Below are 23,041 nucleotides of genomic sequence, written 5' to 3'. Positions count from 1 at the left end.
AACTGCGGGTTTCTAAGTCTGGTGCTATAGCAGCAGTTAACTATGCAGAAATGCCAATGTGCAACAAGATCTTTGCATTATATCCACGAAAATCATCATCATCACCATCATCATCAGGTAGTTCGGTGTAGTTGTTCTCCACTAAGGGTAACCAATGACTACAAACATTAATGCTTGAAAGACAAATTATTGCCAAACACCACTTGCTTGTTGTGAATTGTCCTTTGTAATGTTAATGCACATCCATTGCAATTTGCTCGCCAATTTTATGAGTTCCCTTTGTCATTCAACATGTCATGAAATTTCATCATCAAGTTGACATGCCAGCAAACTGATTACAGTAGCTTTCTAGATGTTTCTGTTTAGCCCACATTTCCTCATTTTGGTCCTTTAAGTGATTCATATATTAGTTTTGTGGCTCTGCACATTTCTGTAGCAAGACTTCAGCTCGTAGTATCTAATATGATTTGGCAGATAGGTATCTGCCATATGAACAATACATACAATCTGCCATAACTAATGCTTGGTGGTTATGCTGCTGCAAATATGTGGGAACTGGTGTGCATCCCATTTATACATACACTCCAAGAAGACAGCTTTTACAATACATCTCTACACACCTCAACATGCTCTTTGTACCTAAACCACCCCTCAAAGCCATCAAAACACTGGTATTATTATGGCAAAAAACACATATTTTCATTTATTTCTCAAAGTAAATTCTTCATGAAGACAAAGCAACAGCTTAACACATTTACTTAACTAAAATCCACCTAAGTCTCTTTCAAATCTTACTCCACCTTCCTGGATTTTGACCTCCCAGTCAACACCTCCCAACCCCCCCCCCCCCCTTCCAAAACAATCAGCAGCAGCCCACTCATTACACAGTACCATCCAGGCCATCAAAGCTTCAATAGATTACCCCTCCAGAGCTAAGATGTTCCCCTGAAAACTCTCATGACATCACCTCTTCCTGATACATCTACATCTATCCTACTACAAAAGCCACTATATAGTGCACTGCAGTACCAATACAGTTCATTTCCTTTTCCCTTCTACTCATAAATGAAGTGAGAGAAAAAAGATTCTCTAAGCCTCCACAAGAGCCCGAGTTTCTTTTACCTTGTCTTTGCAGTGCTTATACGAAATGTACATTGATGGCAGCATAATTTTGCTGCAGTTAGCAGCAAATACCAGTTCTCTTACATTTTCTCCAGTGTCTTGTGTAACAAAGTCACCTTCCCTCCAGGGATTTCCCATTTGACTGTATAAAACATCTCCATGATATTCGTATGTTGATAAGAATCTATTGGTAATAAATCTAGAATCACACCTCTGAATTGCCACAATGTCTTCCTTTAATCAGACCTGGTGGGCATTCCAAACACTATTCAAGAATGGGCAGCATTAGTGTTCTACAAGTGGTCTCCTTCACAAATGAGCTACACTTTCATAAAATTCACCTGATAAACCGAAGTCTACAATTTGCCTTTTTTCCTCACCTTCATTAGTTTACATTTTTCTGTATTTAGATCATCCTGCCCATTTATAAAACCAATAGAAATTCCATCTCAGTCATCCTGTATCATCCTTGTCACTCAGTGACAATATTTTTTCCATATACTACATTGCAATACTTTCCCATATAATACATTATCACTAGCAAACATTTGCAGACTGCTGCTCACCCTACCCATCAGCAGATCGTATGGAACATTCCTGACGATACCCTTGTCTCTGATGAACACTTGCCACTGAGTATGACACATGGGTGTTCTATTACTTAAAAAGTCTTTGGGCCACTGACATGTCTGGGAACCTACTCTGTATGCTCAGACATTTATTAAAAGTGAGCAGTGGGACACTGTGTCAAGCACTTCCTGGATATCTAAGAATATGGAATGTGCCAGTTGCCCTTCATCCATGGCTCACAGGATATCATGGGAGAAAAGGACAAGCTGAGTTTCAAGCAAGTGATGCTTTCTAGATCTGTGCTAATTTGTGGACAGAAGCTTTTCTGTCTTCAGGGAACTTACTATATCTGAACTTAGAAAATATCAGGCATTCTGCAGCAAACCAATATTAAAAATATTGGTCTGTAATTTTGCAAGTCTTCTTTTACCCTTTTACATACAGAAATCACGTGCACTTTTTTTCCAGCCACCTGGGATTGCGCTGGCTGACAGATTCAGGATAAATGTAAGCTAAGAAGGAGCCAACGGTGTGGAATACTCTCTGTACAACCGAATATGGGTTCCATCTAGATCTGGCAACTTGTTTGTTTTTAACTATTTCAGTTGCTTCGCAATGCCAGGGATGCCTATTGCTCTGTCCTCCATAAGGGTGCCTGCTCAACACTCAAATGGTGGTATGTCTGTACAACTGTACTGCATGAATGATTCCTTAAAAGTGAAATTTAAAACTTTGGCTTTTCTTTTGCTGTTTTCTATTGCCACACCAGTCATAGCTTTGTCACCAATAATAAAGCTGCTGGATACAAATATTAATAAACCGCTGTTTTGAATCATTTTTTGTTTCCACTTACCAGGCAATGAGAGGTTTACACAGCATTCTGCAGGAATCTTCACACTTTCAAAAACATCATCAGGAATGCTAAGGAAGGAAATAAAAAGCATGAATCAGTACACACACACATTTTATACGATAGTTTACTTTAAGAAACTTAAAAATATTACAGCCAGGGTGGGTTGAGGAATGTAGGAGAGTATTGTGAAGATAGATGGATAAGGAAAAGGAAAGAATGAAGAGGTGGTGGAAAGAAGGGGGAGGGCTACAATGAGAAAAAAATGATCGTCTAAGTCTGAGAGGTCCGACAGGCTAGTGTGTGTGCATTCTTTATCAAAGTGGTTTACAGCTGTGTGAAACCCCCCACCCCCTTCCCGCCAGGTATTGTGTGTGTGTGTGTGTGTGTGTGTGTGTGTGTGTGTGTGTGTGTGTGTGTGTGCGTGTGCGTGTGCGCGCGCGCGCACAAATTGCCAGATGAGACTGTTCAGACTCCAAGAAGAAGGTTATACCACCTAACCTTGTAATCCCTGTAGTGTTCCCACCAGCTTGTGTGTCTAACATTTTATGAATAAATAGTTGATCTTAGTAGCACTCTACCAAACCCCAGTATCTTCTGCTTACGAAAAGTCATTTCACACAAGTGTATTGTGGTAACAACAAGTACAAGAATATATAAAAACAATCCGTATTTCATACATTTAATAAAAAGACTACTAAAGCTGATTTAATAATGATACTGGAATATTTCTGTTATGGAGCTCCAGGAAGAATGCCGAAGCTGATAAAATCCAATTTGTTTCACTGTCACTTTACATTGGTTGGCTGGGGATTAAGGGACTGAACGACAGGGTCATCTGACCCTCGGTCACGGGACAGTTCATCTGGAGTTAATGATGTCAGCCAGATATCAGATTGAACTGGTATAGTGAGGTAAGTAGGTGTGGTAAAATCGAAGCAATGTTGTGCCAGGGAAGAAAAATAACTGCATGAGAGATGAAAGTATAGTGTCAAGCCACCTTGCAGGGCAGAGAGCATCTAATCCCCGGAGACTATAACAGGGGTATGATGCTAATTCCTTCTAGCTGAATGGTGAGAAGATCAGTAATACTAAAAGTGAAAAGGATAAAAGCCTTATGGTCATCAGTAATCAGACAATAGTAAAAGAAGGTGCCACAAATAATCAGATCAGCATGTGGGTCGACATAGTTGAGAGTCCTCAAGGGCTCGTGTAGCGGAGGCAATCCTCCCACAACTGTCCCCCCCCCCCCCCCCCCCCCAATCTGCTACAGTGAATGCATTAAGACAAACAAAACCACCTCTCTCAGAGGAAGCATAAAAGCAGTTTCTGTCATCAGTACCTTAAGACAAGAAACTTAAGGTCTGGTCTTCATCAGTGTGTTAATGAAGAGGCACTGCCTACAAAAGTAAAACAGGTTGCAGCAGGAAAAGGACTAACTACATCTACATATAATTAAAACAGAGTAAAGGAGAGATGACCAAGATGGCTAGCAGAGGTATGGTCTTGGGACCACCAGGCCCCACAACACACCAGAAGGCAACCCAACACAATCCGCCCAACCCTACCCCTAAAGTAGTTTAAAACATTAAAACTGAGAACGAAAACCAGATTCTTTAAGGAATCAAAGTACCAATTTAACTGTATGTACATCATCTGCCATCATCAGAGACAACAGAATACTTGGATCATCATGATTGGTGTGGAGAGCCAGGAAGATGGGACATTCTATCAGGATACGATCTACTGCCTATGACGCTCTACAACAATGCCATGGGGAAGGCTCATTTTATAATATAAACTATGGCTTAATCTGGTATGATTGATTTGGAGACAATATGGGATGGTGGAGTCCTTCCAGGAGGAACTGAATGAGGAGTACCAGCAGCTGCTGTCTCCTCAATACAGTTTATTAGAGAGGGCATTAGCCCACCAGATGTTCAGAGTGAGTAGAAGCCTCGTCTGCACCCACAAACATGCACCCGGGATCATCAAAGCAATTGTTGGGCAAGTGGTATATTCTCCAGTCAAACAGTCGGCCTGTCTGTTCCTTGGGTTACCCACATGACTTAGGAGTCAGAGAAAAACAACTGACAGGTAACACAACCAAGGTCAGGTCAGAAGATCATGAATATGAGATATCAGAATATGACAAGAGTAATATTGATCAGTGGCTTGGACACTGCTCATTGAGCCACTATTAATTAAAATGCAATCTAGGGTGGTATGTTTAATAAAAAATATGACTTAATGGCTATCGGTTTCTCTATAAAGATACTACCTATTACAAGCAACAAATGATGTTACAAGCCAAGACATATAAGTACGTCCCAGCCCATCTACGACTTAAAGTCGCCATTGTAAATAATGGCAGCAACCTAACACTCCTGAAGAACTTAGAGGAACAGGCACACAAAGGTCATGGGGCGATAAACTGTAGATCGTTCAAATAAATCTGTCATAATTCGTGGTCTGGGTACTAACCGACAAGGAATGCATGGGAATATACAGTGGGTACACTCTAAAAGAGAGGCAGGGGCAGGGGGTATGGCGAGGTTCAGGCATAGGGGCTTCAGACACTTTTCAACAGGGAAAGCTCACCACAAGGAAACCGTCAGGTGTTCGGACAAAGCTAAAAAATTTTATAAATAAAAATACAGGACATTCAAATAGTAATTATAATAAAACACAATTTTGCAACAAGGCACGCAATTCAAAAATCATTATGACAAGTGTTACATTATGTCATACTTGACAGCCAATGCCCTCTTATTTTTACTCCCCACATGTAAAAGAATGTAACACAATGTAACGCTTGTCTTAATGTTTTTTTGAATTGTGCACCTCCAGACAAAATTTTATTTTATTACAATTACTTTTTGGATTCCCTGTATTTTTACATATAAAATTTTTTATGTTTAACCCACTCTTTTACCTAGGGTCAATAAACAGAGTGCTTTTGTCATCCAGTATGATGTAAACTGGGGTTATCTGTATGAATCTGTCAACAGTGGCCTCCGTTGGACTAATGCTTGTACATGCCGGAGTTAGACTGGACTATGTACCGTTATACTCTCTTTGTCAGAAAGTAGGAACAAATGCTGTTTTTCTGTTACCTCGTATGTGTTCATCCTTGAAATGACCTTTGCCATGTTTCCGTGCACACTCATTAGGTGGCAGGGCTGTGCTTAGCAACACACTGTTTGGGTTCTTGGTGCATTAGTTACAGTGACAATGAATGAGGTCTGTGAGCAAAGAGTGAGCATTAAGTTCTGCATTAACCTCAGCAAAACTCCTAGTGAAACATGGACAATGATTAAGCAAGTACATGCAGGCAAGGCACTTTCGGAAGTCAGGTTTTCGAGTGCCACAACAAGTTTCCTGAATGGAGAGATTCAGTGCAAGACAACCCAGAGTTGGTTGTCAGCCTACAGCATATACCGATGCAAACTTGCGGTGTGTAAGGCATTGTTGCAAGAAGACCATCATATAACTGTGCATGTAATATCAGAAGAACTTAATTTGAATCATCATGTGTGTCATAAGATTTTATGCAAAGATTTAGGGAAATGGAAACTTATTGCAAAACTCGTCCCTTGCACCCTAACAGATGAACAGAAAGAGTAAAGATGAAGAATTTCTGCTGAAATACTGGACTGAGCCAGACGTAATCCTAGATTTCTGTAAAAGATTATTGCTGGGGATGAAAGTTGGTGCTACCAGTATGAACTTCACACAAATTGTCAATGTGCTGAATGGTGGAGCCATGGATCACCAGCCTCGAAAAGAGTCAAACCACAACCTTCAAGAACAAAGACAATGATCACATTCTTTGATAGTAAAAGATTAATTCATCATCAGTATGTTCCTCCAGGTCACATAGTGAACCAAACTCTTTACATTGAAAGTCTTGAAATGTTTGCAACACGCAATTTGATGTCACCGTCCTGATTTGTGACATTCCCAGGACAATGCAAGACCCCATACTGCTTTACCTGTAACCAAGACGTTCTGTTTCTGCCATCCCACATCCACCATGTTCACCTGACTTCTCATCTAGCAATTTTTTCTTTTCCCAAAAGTGAAGAAGTGACTGAAAGGAAAGCTTCATCAAGATATCACAGACATCCAAGAGGCTGTGACAAAAGATGTTAACAAGCAATTCAGTAGAAACTTTTCCTGCTTGCTTTCAATACCTCCAGAAACATTGGCAACTGTGTATTGATAGCCAAATACTTCGACAAGAGCCAGGATCATTACTTGGTAGATGTAATTTTGTATTTTTTTAAAACCTGTCTGGTAACCTTTCCGACAAAGAGAGTAATTATGCTTAATCTACATGACTATTTATAAAGGCACATGATTGTGGAATTTTGATTGTGTACAACAACTGTGACATGGCATTTGATCAATGGGCTGTTTCTACGCCTGATTCTTGTATTTGTATTTATAGCACTGATGATAGCTGCACTGTCAGCTGAAATCGATCTGCAATGCTATTAAAAAAGACATACGACATTACGACCAATGCTGACCTACTGTCTGTTCTCAAGTAGTAACAATTTTTATGATTTAACATTTGAGCTACTCTGAACACCACAGCAGACGACTCTCCAGAGTAATCGATCCTCAAAGAGGGAAAAATTCGTATATGTTTGCAGTTTTTTGAACATGGATGATTAAAATTACACAAGGGTCCAATATTGTGCCTGTGTTGTTTGCTAGCAATTTGTTTTTCCCTCCTGGAGTAATTTAAACTACACTAAAACTGTACAAATTCCATTGGCTTGTGATTCTGGCACTGACACCATTTAGTAACACACATTTACATTAAATGTATTTGCAATTGTGAATAAAGACAACCATCAGCTGTAGAATGGAATGACAACAATGAAAATTTATGCTGGACGGGACTCAAACCCGGATTTCCTGCTTGCCGTGAGTGGTCGCCTTACCATGTTGTTATCCATGCACAATTCATGGCCAAACCCAAACTTCCATACGTCGTGAACCATGCGTCTACGCCCTGGACTCCATTAAGTATATTCTAGTACAGGTCAGACGCTGAACTTTAATGTTGTCATTCCATGCTACAGCTAATTGTTGTCATTATTTGCAATTGCGAATACATTTAATGTATTTCAGAACAGCTGTAGTCCCTGCAGAGCCTATTCCTTTGGACATGCATGCATGTCCACAGGAACTTTGAATTGTAATCAGAGTAACACAGGCACTGCAATATCATAAGACACATTTACTTGAGAAAGATAGATATCAATGCCAATACAATTTCAAAAATGCTCTTGTATTTTTGGCTATATTTTAGCTGTGGTAATGCATGGTCTAAAGTGTGGCAATCAGCAATCTGCCTGCTCTCTCATTCTCAATATAAGATTTGTAAATCAAATGCACGTTTGACAAACAGCACCAGTTCACAAGAACTGTTAAGAATTATGAAAAAATAAATGCTTTATTAAGAAGCTAAGATTTTACATTACCAGGCGCGAAAACAATCAATTTGTTAACCATGCTATTTTTTCAAAATTTTAGTGGAACTAGAAAAGAACACAAAATGAAAATTGGCAGTTCTCTTTTTTCCCAAGGAAAGTAAAATTTCTGATGAAGAAATAGGTGGCATAGTCTTACATACCTTCAAGCATTTTTACAGTGTGAAATTAGAGAAGTGTATTTTCCTTCTTTCCCAAAGCATGACAAAAATGTAAATAAAATAGCTAACATATGTACATATTCCAGGCCACTGATGATGCCTTGCAGAAAATAAAGGCGAAACGCGTATGGAATGCTTGAACAAGTGTGAAAGATATCAAATGCAGTTGCTCCTTGTGTGCAAAGCAACCACACTGACATCTTCAACTTTTATAGTCCTGTCTTCCTCAGTTGCGTGTAATATTACGGTATATTAATAATTTTTACTTATGGACCGTCTGAAAGAAAGGAAAACTCTTCCCCACATCATCTGGAGACACACACACACACACACACACACACACACACACACACACACAGAACAAAAAAATATATATCACACCAAAACACACACACACACACACACACACACACACACACACACAAATGCATACACGAACAGACCACAGATACTTCAATAGTTACACTCATAAGTTTGGCAATAACATTCGATCTTTGGCAAAAACATTTGACAGTCGGCAACAGAAACCAAAACATTGCTTTAAAACAAGCGTTCAGTGCATAGTGTTGTGGAATGCGGAAAAAAACTGCACATTGGCGTTCATAAGAAGAAGAAGAAGAACAACAAAAATGCAACAGGAGCGTAATATGTAGGAAATTGTCCACACAACCTGTAAGTACAGTTCAAAACATTACTACTTAATAGGAAATACCAACCACCAGAACTGTTTATAACCTATAGGCACAATGACAAAAATGTAAATAAAATAGCTAACATATGTACATATTCCAGGCCACTGATGATGCCTTGCAGAAAATAAAGGCGAAACGCGTATGGCACTAAAATTGTGTTTTATTCAGTTGCTGTCAGACGGTCCATAAGTAAAAATTAATATACTGTAACAACCACACTGACATTTGCTGGACTTCCAAGGCACTACAAGCACTGAACAATTCCAGCATGCACGAACACCAATGCAGACATCTGGTACAGACTGAACAATAGGGGGTGAAAGACCGCACATCTGACATACAAGGTTTTTAATCCAAGCATTTCAATCTTGGTCTTTCATACCTATTGTTTTCTCTTGATTCTTGTACATTACCTATCTTTCCCTGAGGTTCACTCTTATTTTTCTTTGTAATTTCTAACACCTTGCTCCATTTTCTAGGTCGACAGATCCCAAGAATACATCCTAATTTTTCCAAGACTTTCTTCCATTATCAATTGCAATGTCAGAACTGTCTTTCTGGTGTCTATCTTTTTGAAAGGTAAATTGATCAACATCTAACAAATTCTCAGTTTTCTTTTTCATTCTTCTGTATATTATTCTTCTTAGCAATGTGGATGCATGAGCTATTAAGCCAACTGTGTGATGGTTCTCACACTGATCCATTCTTGCTATCTTCAGGACTGCGTAGCTGCTATTTTTCCGAAAGGCTCCTGGTATTTCTAGACTCATATTCTGCAAACCAACTAGAACAGTCATTAGGTTGCCGCCTCTCCCAATTTTTTCTAGAAATTCTGAAGGAATGTTATCTCTATTTTCTGCCTTACTTGACTGCAAGTGTTTCAAAGTTCTGTTTAACTCTTATTCTAATACTGGACCCCTATATCTTCCATATTGACTTCTGTTTATACTACTTCATAAGGCAGTTCCTCACCTTCAAAGCAGCCTTCAATGTGCTGCTTCTACCTGTCCATCATTCTTCTGTGCTGCACCAAAGGTTGTGTTCACTTTTCTATATTGTGGGTCAGTCCTCACAATGATCATTTCTGTTTCAATTTCTTGAGATTTTTCCTGCAGCCATTTTTCCTTGGCTTCCCTGCACCTCCTACTATTTAATTTCTGAGTGACATATTGCTGTATCCCTGTCTTTCCCTGAACACTGTGCACTTACTTCAATTGGTTGATCAAAGAAGGATTTCTTCAGTTATACAAGATCACTTCACAGTTGCCTTCCTTATCTTTATATTTCTCTGTTCATTTTCTGTGTCTGCCTTTTTTGAGATATCCATTCCTTTTTCAAATGAACTGCCTACTGTGGCATTCATAATAACAGCATATAAAGCCTTAGAGAACTTCAGATATGCCTCATCATTCCTCATTTCTTCAGTATGCCACTTCTTTCCACATTGATTCTTCTGGACAATATTCAAGCTCCAGTCTAACTCTTCAATATTAAATTGTGATCCAAGTCTATATCTGCTCCTGGTACACCTCACAATCCAATATCTGATTTTTTCAGATCGTATATCTAACTCGACCACAGAAAACGTGCGCATTTCATCCGTTATTAAACCTGGGGCGAAGTTTGTTGATGTAACAAGCTCTGTAAACAACGACTGCACCGATTTTACAGAAAGTGATGTCGTCGTTATTATAGCAGGTTCAAACGACGTTTATTGCAACGAGACCAGTTCATTTATTAAAAAGTTGATTGTTATGTTAATGATGTTGTCCCATACAAATGTGATCTTGTCAAATATTCCGGCGAGATTTGATCTGCCTGACTGGTCGTGTGTGAACCGAGAAATCCGATCTACAAATAAAAAATTAAAACATTTCTGCTCCAAGTTAAAAAATGTGAGACTGCTGGACCTTAACAGGTATCAAAGAAGCAGCTTCACTGTACATGGACTACATCTTAATCGTCTGGGCAAGAATATTCTAGCAACTGACATCAACAGAGCTATTGAGGAAACAAAATGCGATAATTAAAATGTGATACCTTGTACCTCAGATGTCATACACACGAAAGACGGAAGTGATAATGATATATGCCTGCAGAGCAAGCAAACCGAAATAATTCCTCACTGCAGTGTCAAGACTGTTGATTTTTTAGGATAAAAAAGTCCCTCAGTGTTCCCAATTTAGAAACTATCAATTTGTGTGATAATGTTAACCTTGAGAAGGATATATCCTCTCATGATTGTACTAATGTATCATTTTTACAATATAATGTTGAAGGCTTGGGTAACAAAATCGATGTATTTGAGGCCTTAGTTACAGATCTAGCTCCACATGTAATCGTGGTTACAGAGCATCAAAAAGCTAACCATAATATTCAGTATTGTAAGTTACAGGAGTATAATCTTACATCGTTTTTTTGTAGAACAGAACATAAAGGAGGGGATGTTGCTACTTATGTAAGGAAATGTAACCTAATAAGTTCTGTAGAAAAAGTATCATGGGTTAAGGGTTATTGTATCGAGAAAGACTTTGAAGCAGTGATAATTAAGTTAATGATTGTATCCGTCCCACTTATTGTGCTAGGTATATATCGAGCCCCTTCTGGTAATCTCGAGGTTTTCCTGGCAGCACTGGATAGTGTATTGGGGAAGCTAAGCAAGGGTGGCAATACAGTAAATATTGTAATGTTAGGAGACTTTAATATAAACACACTAAGCAACAGCCAGGAATGCAAAGGTTTACAAGACTGCATAAGATCCTATGATATTAAAGATCTACTTGGTCATGTGCCCACTAGAATAACTGAGTCAAGCAGCCGTTCCATAGGTCATGTGATGACCAATTATGAAAATGTTGTTTCGGCACAGACTGTAAATGGGCACATATCTGATCATCTAGGACAATTATTAGTGATTGGTTGTCTTCATAAACTTAAACAAAACAAAAAATTTGAGAATAGAAGATTATTTTCTGAATACAACATCACCTTGCTAAAGAATACTTTGGGTCAAGAATCTTGGGAATCAGTTTATAGAGAAAGGGGAGTTGACAGCAAATGGGAAGTATTTGTAAAAATTTTAACTAGACATATTGATATTACTATCCCAGCAAAGATGATGAATGTAAATAAAAATAAACCTCCAGTAGTCAAACGTGTAAAACTTGATGAAAAAACGAAATGACTCAAAGAAGGAATGGAGTATATGTATAAGCTACACAGAGAAACCAGTCTTGATTCATACAAAGAGGATTATAAAAAATATAAATATGAGTATCGCAAGGAAGTAAGGAGAAGGAAAGTAGAACATATTAGTAAACAGATCCGAAATTCTGACTGTGTCTCAAAGTCGTGCTGGGCAGTAGTTAATGATATGAGGAACACTGATTCAAAAACTAAAATTAATAATATAGAGTTAAGTTTACATAATGATAATTTTTCTGATCCTTATATAGTTAGCAATATATTTAATGATTACTTTATAGATGCTATTGAAAATGATACTTGCATGAAACAGGAGAGGCCGTTTAAATATGATAAGGAAAAGGAAAGGGACTCTTGTATGCTACCTACAGTAACCATCAAGGACGTAACAGAGCTAATTGACAACCTAAAAAATAAAAGATCAGCTGGATGGGATGAATTATCTCCTTTTCTACTGAAAAAATGCAAGGGTGAGTTAGCCAGACCGTTAGTCTATCTAATAAATTGTGTACTTGAAGAAGGTGTGTTTCCGAAGAAACTGAAACTTGCTTTAGTTAAACCTTTATATAAAAAAGGGGAAAGAAAACAACCACAGAACTACAGACCAGTTGCCTTAACGTCAGTGTTTGGTAAATTAATTGAAAAAATAATGCTAGAAATCCTAATTGAGCACTATAATATGAATAACTTAATAGGAGATTTCCAACATGGCTTTAGAAGTGGTCAGAGCACCATATCTGCAGCAGTGCAGTTTGTACACTGTCTGATGGAGAAAATAAATGAGGGATACGAAACGGCAGGAGTGTTTTTAGATCTTTCCAAAGCGTTTGACAGAGTCCATCATGGCGCTCTTTTAAGTAAACTTGCTTATAATGGTGTCAGTGGGAAACTGTTGCTTTTAATAGAATCTTACCTTAAAGATAGACAACAATGCACAGAAGTTGTGTATGATAATGGAGAGGTAATTGCAAAAAGAAGATCAAAGATAAGAAACATAAATTTTGGTGTGCCACAAGGCTCTATCTTGGGCCCCTTCTTGTTTATTTGCTACGTGAATGATTTCCCAAAAGTATTAGACACCAGTCATCGTATTACTATGTATGCTGATGACACCTCTGGGGTTTGCTGGGCACGTAGTAATGATGACCTAAATTCAGTGGTACAGAATTTTGTTGAAAAAGCCCAAACACATTTTGAAAAAGAAAACCTGAGGGTCAATATTAACAAAACTAATTTAATTTATTTTAAGACAAGTAGTTCAAATAAAAATACTGTTCTAAATGAGGACATTCAGGAAAATACCTGTTCAGAATGTAAATTTCTGGGGATATATATAGATGACAGACTTTCGTGGAATCAGCAAATAGATCATGTCTGTGGTAAAATAACATCTAGTCTGTATTTACTAAGGAGATTAGTTCAATATTTAGATATCGAAGTAATAAAAATAGCGTATTTTGGGTTGGTGCATCCCCATCTATCTTATGGAATTGTATTGTGGGGTGGGTGTAGCCAATACAATATAAAAAGGGTATTTGTATTGCAGAAAAGAGTAATAAGAACTATGGCAAAAGTAAGACCCAGAACTTCATGTAAAAACCTGTTTATTAAGTTTAATATTATGACTATCTATGCAGTATATATGTTTCAATCAATATTATTAGTGAAAAAAGACAAAAAAGTGACAAACAGGAATATGGAAATCCATGATTACAATACAAGACAAAAATCAGACTTTCATATGGTGAGCAGACGATTGAATCTAACAACAAATACCCCATTCATTAAGGGAGCAATATTTTATAATTCTCTGCCAAACAACCTGAAACAGCTTTCTGGTAGAATTTTTAAAAACGAGTTAAAAAAATGGCTTGTATTGATGTGCCCATACAGTATGGTGCTGACATGATTTGACCTCAGGAATGCTATATTAAATATACTTAAATGATATTTTACTTAGTAGCATGTAATCTATTTATATTGTGTATCAATAATCTGAATGTAATTATTATAACATTGCCCATGCATGTTAAATACATGTTTCGAGCTGTAAGATAAATAAATAAATAAATAAATGTCTAGCCATGACATAATTCAACTGGAACCTTCCTGTGTCTCCAGTCCTTTTCCAAGTATACCTCTTCAACTTGGGATTTTTGAACAGTATATTCACTCTCATTAGTGGAAAGCCCTTATTCTCTCACAACTGTTTCTTCTGTTCCTTTCCCTACTAGTATATCTCAATTCTCAATAATTGTTAGATCATCATCTCCATTTACACAATTGGAACTACACTAAATGCAGAAGTTGTTGACACACAGTGAGGGTTAGTCACTGGTCCAACAGAAGTCACTTGTGCACCACACCAATGGCAGTAAGGAACAGTGTAACACTCAGCATGGAACGCTGTAGGATGGCATTCTCTTGGACCCAAATTGAGAGGAGGTATAGAAACTAATGAATAAAAAGTGGTAAGACACCTTGAATTCCCGTCATGGAATGCAAGTGCAATAGATGGCATAGGTCAAAAACAACAGCACTCAGAAGTTGGTATTTAGAAAAATCCTGTCAGATTGCTGTTTCCGATTTAACCAGTTGGTAGGTTGTGGATCATCCCTTTCAGAAACCACACTTGCAAAGGACAAAAAGCCTGGTGATTAGAGAACCCAGCTCAATTGTCATGCTATCATCCTTTCAAGCAGTCTGCAGAGCACACTGTTGAGATTGATCAATCTGTGGCTGTCTATGGACATTGGAATTTTGAGTGGGTGATGACATTACCTCTCTACTGCAAAGGGAAAACATCTTCCAGCCAAATATAGTTGAAGAATCTTATTCAGAACTGAACCAGAGTCTGGAGCCTGATCACAAAATGAGACACTTCCCAGTCAGTGATAGGTTCCTGGTAGAATCCAGAATTACAGAGATTAATGAATAAAGGATATCTTCAACTTGTCCTTTATGCATTTGGAAAGTAGCTGGATAATAAGAGGATGCTGACACTGTCACAAATTGGTGATTGAGAAGTTTTCAGCAAGAACCTACTCACTGGTAGAAATACCACCACGCAGGAGACCCAGAACAGTTGTTAATGTTTGTTGGCCCACTGGACTAGGGAGCTCAGTCCACACTTCAGGTGAAGATTTGTGCGCTCCCAAGGCAGAGATGATGCACTCCTGACATCCCTTCTTATTTCATTGAACTAAGTTCCAAGCCTTTGCACAGAACCACTTGAAAGTAATGAGGGTAGTCTGCTACACACTTTGCTTCAGACTTCAAAGGCCCTTTGATGATAGTGAGTAACTGTTGCACTGTGTCTCCTTCACTAGGATACCATCTGCCAGTGGAGAAGGACTGTAGAAAGGGAACTGCAGTTATGGTGGCACAGGTGGTAATGTAAGAAAACCTCATCTACAAAGCCAAACAGAGGGGACAAAGGTGACAGTACAGCTGGGCTACTGACAATTGGTTCTTCAGGGACCACAAAACAGCAACTTGTCTATCAAGTAGTGAGAAAAAGTGAAAGGCTCACCACAAAGTGATAGGTATCACAAAGATTGTTTAATAGCAACTATTGTAGAAGATTGGAGGAAGAGACTTTAAGAATAATAGCCATGGACAGTACTACAGTGCGTACGGGTACAGTCTTTGAGAAGACAGATCAAGATCAGAAAGCAGACAGTCAATCAGAATTCCATACAAAATGAAATGTTATTCCTTCACAAAGGGCATTGTGGTTTGAAATTTGTAAGTAGTGGAAAGGGGGAGATGATAGTAAGGAGTGGAATGGAGCTCTCTGATTATTATGCCCATCTCAAGATATGTGAGTGTCCTGCCTAGAGATGAACAAACTTTGCAAATGGTAAGTGCTGGCATCATTTTCACACACACTGTTATCACCCCCAATGCGGTATGGAGAGGAAACCATTCACTGACATCTGTTCAAACCAAAACACTTACCACATGGTCTTTGGGGGCCTGTATGATTCCGACCGAATGCACAGTAACCTCAAAGATTTGGATCACGACCGTCATTGAAATCTGTTTTTTGGATGGCACATAGATGGGGACAAGTTGATATTAATTGATGTCCTGGCATGTGAAATTAATATCCATTACAATTCCGAAGTATTCTCACATTAAGCATGCCCTGGTTAGCTGTGAAGGGGCAAAGACGACTGGGTGATGTGTATCATCAATGAAGATACATTCCGAATCTGAGGACATAGGGGCTGTCTGGCACCTCTGGTCTCAGAGTAGTCTCCTCATGAGATTTCTTCTTGTTCTACTTTACTACTTTAGATAGTCAGCACTCATGTAACAGCTTATCTGTTGGTGAAGGTAAGAACTGAAGAGGGACAGGGAGCCTTATGACTCACTGTTTGTGGGCCTTTCAGCCGCCGGATCGTGTCCTACTGCTGATGTGCAAATTTCCACGGAAAGTGTTCTCTAAAGGGAGCCCTGTAATCAGTAGGCCTTTGGAGAAAAACACAGATTCTCCAGTAGGGTGCAGTGAGTATAAGTCCTGAAAATAGTGCTGCAGGACCACAAGATAAGGGAAGGAGAGTGTGGTGGAGGGGCGGCACTTGTCTCTAACCCCCCCTCCGAATGTTGCGGATACTCCAATGGATAATTGACATAGGGAGGACAGAAAAGGGAAGAATCTCACCACGGTTGCCGTTAACTCAATGACCTCTGAGAGCCAGAGGCCGACAGTGTGGAACAACATTCAGCCAAAGGCAGAAGATCCTGATCCTTAGGTTGTTTGGGGGCAGTTCCTGCCACCAGCGATCGGCCAGTTGATAGGTGGCCAGCGGTGTGCCTTGGTGACACGGAAGACAGCCGAGAACGGTTACCGCGGGTGGCACTGTACATGAGATTTGATGTTGCGGAGAAGGAGAGGAAATCCGTTTCTTATAAGCCTTCTTGGAAACAGGACATTGAGATGAGGGAGGAATCGATGGTTGTGAAGTTGGGTACATAAAAAATCGTTGCGAGTAGGCTCTTTTTTGGAAGTCCATGCATCTAATTTTGGGGCTTGTGATTTAGCAGAAGCCGATGAACGGTGAGCTGTAGAGTGAGCAGGTGATAGTGGGGAGGTTGAACGGATGATCTTTGCATTGGCCAATCTGACGACCATGACACTAAAGGTGAGATCGCAGGTCTGTGTGGCTACCTCCTTGGTAGGCCGAGGAGATGCAAGGACAGTGCTATATTTACCTGCTGGGGGCACAGTGGGCTTTCGACTGGCGAATAACTTATGAGCAACAAATGTAGACACCTTTTCCTTCACTTGGGTTTCCTGAATAATTCGTTCATCTTTGAAAATAGGGCAATCTCTAGAGGAAGCAGCATGGTCGTCATACAGTTGATGCAATGAGAGGGGAAGTGGACAATCACCCTCATTGGCATCCCTGCCACACGTAACGCATTTGGCCATATTGGAACATGACTGGCTGGTATGATTAAACCACCGACACCGATAGCGACACGTAGGACTGGGGATGTAAGGGTGAACTGAAATTATCTCATATCCTGCTTTAATGTTCAATGGAAGTTGAACTCTGTCAAACTTCAAGAAGAGTATGGGTTGGTACCAAGCCCTTACCAACCCTTTTCATTAGTCAATGTACAGCCGTTATGCCCTGGTCAGACAGGTAGTTTTGACTGTCCTCATCGGACAATCTGTTGATTGAGCATGTATAAATCACTCCGCATGATGAATTTAAAGTGTGGTGCGCTTCCACCCGGACAGGGAAAGTGTGTAGTAGTGTATTTCACAGCAATTTTTATGCCTGGAGGGCAATGACTCACTCTAAAAACAAGGTTTCTTAACCAGGAACAAGACATTACAGGACCTGCAATTGTATCGACACCTTTCTGAATAATGAAAGGGTTGACTGTGGAGAATCTTCACCTTCATCAGACTGAGAAACAACTAGGAACTGTGGCACTGATGGAAGAATTGTTCGTGGCCGAAACTTCTCTAACTTTCGCTTGTGAGCAGAAGTTGTAGAAGTAGAGGAAACCATTGTGAAAGTATCCCCTATGATTACTGGCGTCTCCGATGGTGTGCTCCTTCCTAGTGGGGGTCCCTCTCTGAGAGCACTCCCGCCTTAGGTGATTGTTTACACCTCAGGTCACACCTCCTGAGAAAGGGACGGTGGGACCAATCTGCACATTCGGAAGGTACCAGCTCGGGTAATCGCCCCTCCCTGGGCCTGGCCTTTACCAGGGGGTACGTACGTATCCTACCTGTCAACCCGGGGCAGGGAATTATGTGTTACCCCGTCACTGGCTACGTGTGGGTCGGCCTTCAGACGTGCACAGATGGGAAAGAAAAGGAAAGAAGAGTGGTCTCAAATGCTGCAGCGGAGAAGAGGGTAAAGAGAAGAGGCAAGGAAAAGAGAAGGTCAAAGGGAGGACAGAGACTTTCCAGCACAGAGAGCAAAGAAGAGAAACTATGTCTTACAGTTACAAGCATCCGTCTCCGGACGTAGGCACAAAACATACTCCCAAAGAGAAGGGGAAGGGGAAGGGAAGACGTGGGGGGAGGGAAGGATGGGGGACGGGGAAGGATGTGGAAAAGGAAAGGATAGGGCGCACTAGCTCAGGGTCCCGTGCTCATCACGCACGTATCCACAGAAGAATTGTGGAACCCTGGGGATCTTTAACATCTGAAGCATCGCATTGAGTTAGCAACAACTGGGAGAACCTTAAGATGGGTATATTCTCGCATAGTTCTGCACTTCTATGGTGCCCATATTTTTCCATTCTTCACATAACTTCACAGTGTCCACCTCAATTATATCGGAGCCTGTAACCATGCCTTACTAAAGGTAAGAGTGGTATGCAACTCAGCCTCAACTGGATTGTCACCTAATGCTTGTATCCCAGAAGCTTCGATACTTTGTTTGAATTAGCAGTTTCCACTAGAAGTGTTCCACTAGAAGCGTTCCACTAGAAGCGTTCCACTAGAAGCGTTCCACTAGAAGTGTTCCATTATGAAATCGTTTAACACTTTTCAGGGCCCCAGCAATACCTTCAAATGCCTTGCAAATACAGAAAGGGGAGATCTTCTCAACCATTTCTCCCGTTCTCTCGATAACAATGAAAGTGCTTTGCACATTAATGTCCTGTTACTACAATTCTGAGACTTCTTTTTGGGAGGACTGACCAACTGAGCTCTCTTTGAAGAGTGGGTGTACGTTCTACTTGGCGGTATACCCACCCCATCAGGAATAGTGGTTTGATGAGACTGTTCCATAGGGATCCCACAAGACACTACAGAAACAACCATGGACACAGGCAGAGCCCTGCATGCCTGAGCAAGCCCTATACAACTGAAGGGAAGGTGGTTGGGGGGGGGGGGGGGGGGGGTGGCAGGTGCCCCAGAGGTTGCTCACTAAAGACTGTTTTACATCAACAGCCATTCACCTCATCAGCATGTAGCACACCTTGAGGTTGAGGTTTTTTTTTTTGTTTTTGTTTGTTTAAATAGAGGTGTGTACATTTCTTGTAGTCCAGGTGGTGAGGAGGAGGAGGAGATTAGTGTTTAACGTCCCGTCGACAACGAGGTCATTAGAGACGGAGCGCAAGCTCGGGCGAGGGAAGGATGGGGAAGGAAATCGGCCGTGCCCTTTCAAATGAACCATCCCGGCATTTGCCTGAAGCGATTTAGGGAAATCACGGAAAACCTAAATCAGGATGGCCGGAGACGGGATTGAACCGTCGTCCTCCCGAATGCGAGTCCAGTGTGCTAACCACTGCGCCACCCCGCTCGGTCCAGGTGGTGAAGCCAAGGCCCCCATTCTCTGAAACGCACAACATTCCACTGCTGTGCCACGCAGTCATCGTCTAAGCATGCCCAGAGCTTACGGTAACAGAGGATTGGTGGCGCTTACCAGTCCCCAGCTCAGGAACCTGGGGTCACCAAGCCTGTATACAGCAACCAAATGCTGAGTCCTTGGAGGGACTTGTAATTTATAAGGAGAGCTCAAAAAGCTTCCATCTGAAGACAATAAAGTCCAGAATCTGGGTGTCAATAAGCCAGTCTACCGGGGTTTGTCCTTCTGCAACCGTGAAAAGAATGACAGCACATTAGTCCTGACTGGATGCCATATTTAACATTTTCACATTTACCACCCCCCCAATGTGCAATGGCCACATCCTCATGAGAATTCTCTTCTGGTTCCATCAGTAGAACAGAGGGTATAGCATGTAGGGCTCTCCAAATCTGCCATTCCTTGTAGTCATTCTTCAGGAACACAACTCTCAGATGTTCAAGTTTTCTGTCAATACTTTGTTGTCAGACAGTGTGTGAACCCTACGTATTAATGTTTTGAGCATGCCGTTCCTCTGAAATGGGTGGTGGTCCCTGTTTGCAAGTAAGTATAGGTCAGCATGCATCATCATCTGGCACAAATGATCTGTCCACTCTTTTAAGAACGACACCCAGAGGGGGGACCACTCCACCCACTTCAAATTCCACGGTGAAATTGATTTCTGGTGTATGGAACTGAGATGTATAAGGAAGTCATTCAGCATGTGGCCACATGATTGTGTGATCTACAAGGTGCACAACTTTGCTTCTGCCGTTTGCTGGTAAGTGGCGCCACGGTAAATAGCAGTAGAAAGAAACAGTTTGCTGACGTCATGCAGTTAGCTTGGACCTTGGTCAACATAACCTTATTCAAACATTAGTCGATCGTGTTGCATATCAGTTATTCTTGATTGAAAACGTCAGTTTACGAGCCTAATTCTCGCCATTTGCGGGAGGTGTTACTGTTTTGTTTCAATATGAAGAAAACAGCAGCCAAGTCTCATCAAATGCTCTCAAGTACGTATGGTAAGGACACTATTAGTGAAAGAACATGTCACGAGTGGTTGCAACACTTGAAGAACGGTGATTTTAACATCATACACTGGCATAATGGTGGAAGAGAGAATGTTTTTGAAGATGTAGAATTGCAGACATTGCTGAGTGAAGACTCGTGTCAAACTCAAGAAGAATTGGCACGATTGGTGGGAGTGACACAACAAGACATTTTAACACATCTCAAAGCTATGGGCATGGTTCAGGAAGAAGGAACTTGGGTCCCGTGTGAGCTGAAACCAAGAGACGTTGAAAGGTATTTGCGTGTTTGTGGACAGCTACTTCAGAAGCAAAAACGGAAGAGATTTCTGCATCGCATTGAGACCGGGGATGAAAAATGGGTTCATTACAATAACCCTAAAACACAAAAAAATCATGGGGATATCCCAGCCATGCTTCCACGTCAACATCGTGTACTATAAGGTGTTAAAACGAAGTGAAAAAATCACAGGTGCTTGTTATCGAACGCAATTAATGTGTTTGACTAGAGCATTAAAACACAAATGGCCACAATACAGCGAGAGGCACGATAAAGTGATTTTGCAGCATGACAATACTCGACCCAATGTTGCAAAAGAGCTCAAAATGTACTTGGAAACGTTAAAATGGTAAGTCCTACCCTACCTGCCATATTCTCCAGACATTGCTCTCTCTAACTATCACCCGTTTAGATCAATGGCGCATGGCCTGGCTGACCAACACTTCCAATCTCATGAAGAAGCCACAAATTGGATCGATTCATGGATCGCTTCAAAAGATGAACAATTTTTTCGACGCAGGATTTGTACACTGCCTGAAAGATGGGAGAAAGTAGTGGCCAAAAATGGAAAATACTTCGAATGATACATGTGTAACCAATTTGTTTCACTAAAGCCTCAAATGTTGGGGGAAAATGGTGGAAGCAAAGTTGTACACCTTGTACGTAGTGGAAGAAATAGATGTATTTCCATTGGACTAATTCAAGGGCTTCTCCTCAAAATATTCCATATATATACTGGTGACAACTGGTGAATCTCAAAACTTAACTAAAAAGGTTGGCCATCTGTAAATTTCTTGCCGATAAGTTCTAACGATTCTTGTTAAGGCTCTCTGGTAAAAAGAGAGAATGTCAAAACTCACAAGGATGTCAGTATCTATAAGATTACAGTTGTTAAGGTGTCCCACAAAATCTACATAGCTGCAAATGTGATGCGAACACTTCCAGACGCAAGGACTAAGCAAATCCTTTAGGAACTTTAGTATTTCAGAGCACTAATGTTGATGATAGTGGGGCATAAAACCCTATCATTGTGAATCTTCAGCAACCCATAAAGTCTAGGTGAAACTGATGTTCTCTGTCTTACCTTTTTAACAACCTCATCTGGCAAGCCATATTCTTTGAGAAGCACAATGTCTTCCTCTCAACCTTCTTAGTGGGGTCAGGGTCGACCTTTCAGTATGAACTATCTTCTAGCAGGCCCCAGATTTTCTCAATGTAGCCCTGGTGAGCTAGAGCCACAGTTTACCAGATAAGGGCAACACAACACCAGGATCTTCTCTTAATTTTGTTACAGCTGCCCTCTCCTTGCTAAAGATATTCGGTTTCATAGCTTTTGTCTGTCTGAGAGCATAACAAACTGAATGACTTCCTTATACACAGAAATTCCACATACTGCAACATCAATTTTGTCACAGAAGTCTAAGTGGATGAAGTGTTCCCCTTTCTGTATGTCATCGTTAAAAGAAGTGTGGATAGCACTTTTAGCCAGTGTGTAGCAGAAGCAGATGCACACCAACCTAAAATGCGGACAGCTGCCACCATCTGGCTCAGAGGAATAGTGTGCTCAAGACGTAGGTACATAAAGCTCGCATCCTGTAAGTATCAATAAAACACTTCTACATCTGAGAGCCTGTGTTCCAGAAAAATGGCTAAAAGCAGTGCAAATTTGGAGAGCTCCACGTCCTGTACCCTCTGTACAACCGGCAGAACCAGAGCAGGATTCTCACGAGGACACAGCCATTGCATTTACTCCTTTTTGTGGCACATTGTCCAGGAAGATAGGACAAATTCACCAGAAACA

General features: G+C 40.6%; 1 protein-coding gene across 1 annotated transcript in view; it reads right to left on the bottom strand.

The window, feature by feature from the left end:
• The window catches only part of LOC124798917, a gene marked incomplete at its 5' end in the record, with an annotated part of 86,123 nt that overhangs the window by 25,802 nt on the left and 37,280 nt on the right, over positions 1 to 23,041 (bottom strand). The window contains one exon of the mRNA XM_047262449.1: positions 2,546 to 2,613. Coding sequence (XP_047118405.1) covers positions 2,546 to 2,613 — 68 coding nt within the window. The remainder of the gene's footprint in view (positions 1 to 2,545; positions 2,614 to 23,041) is intronic.

Source organism: Schistocerca piceifrons, chromosome 5, assembly GCF_021461385.2.
Source record: "Schistocerca piceifrons isolate TAMUIC-IGC-003096 chromosome 5, iqSchPice1.1, whole genome shotgun sequence".
Taxonomy (NCBI): Eukaryota; Metazoa; Arthropoda; class Insecta; order Orthoptera; family Acrididae; genus Schistocerca; species Schistocerca piceifrons.
Note: the sequence above shows the minus strand (reverse complement) of the source record. Positions and strands in the feature narration are given on the sequence as shown.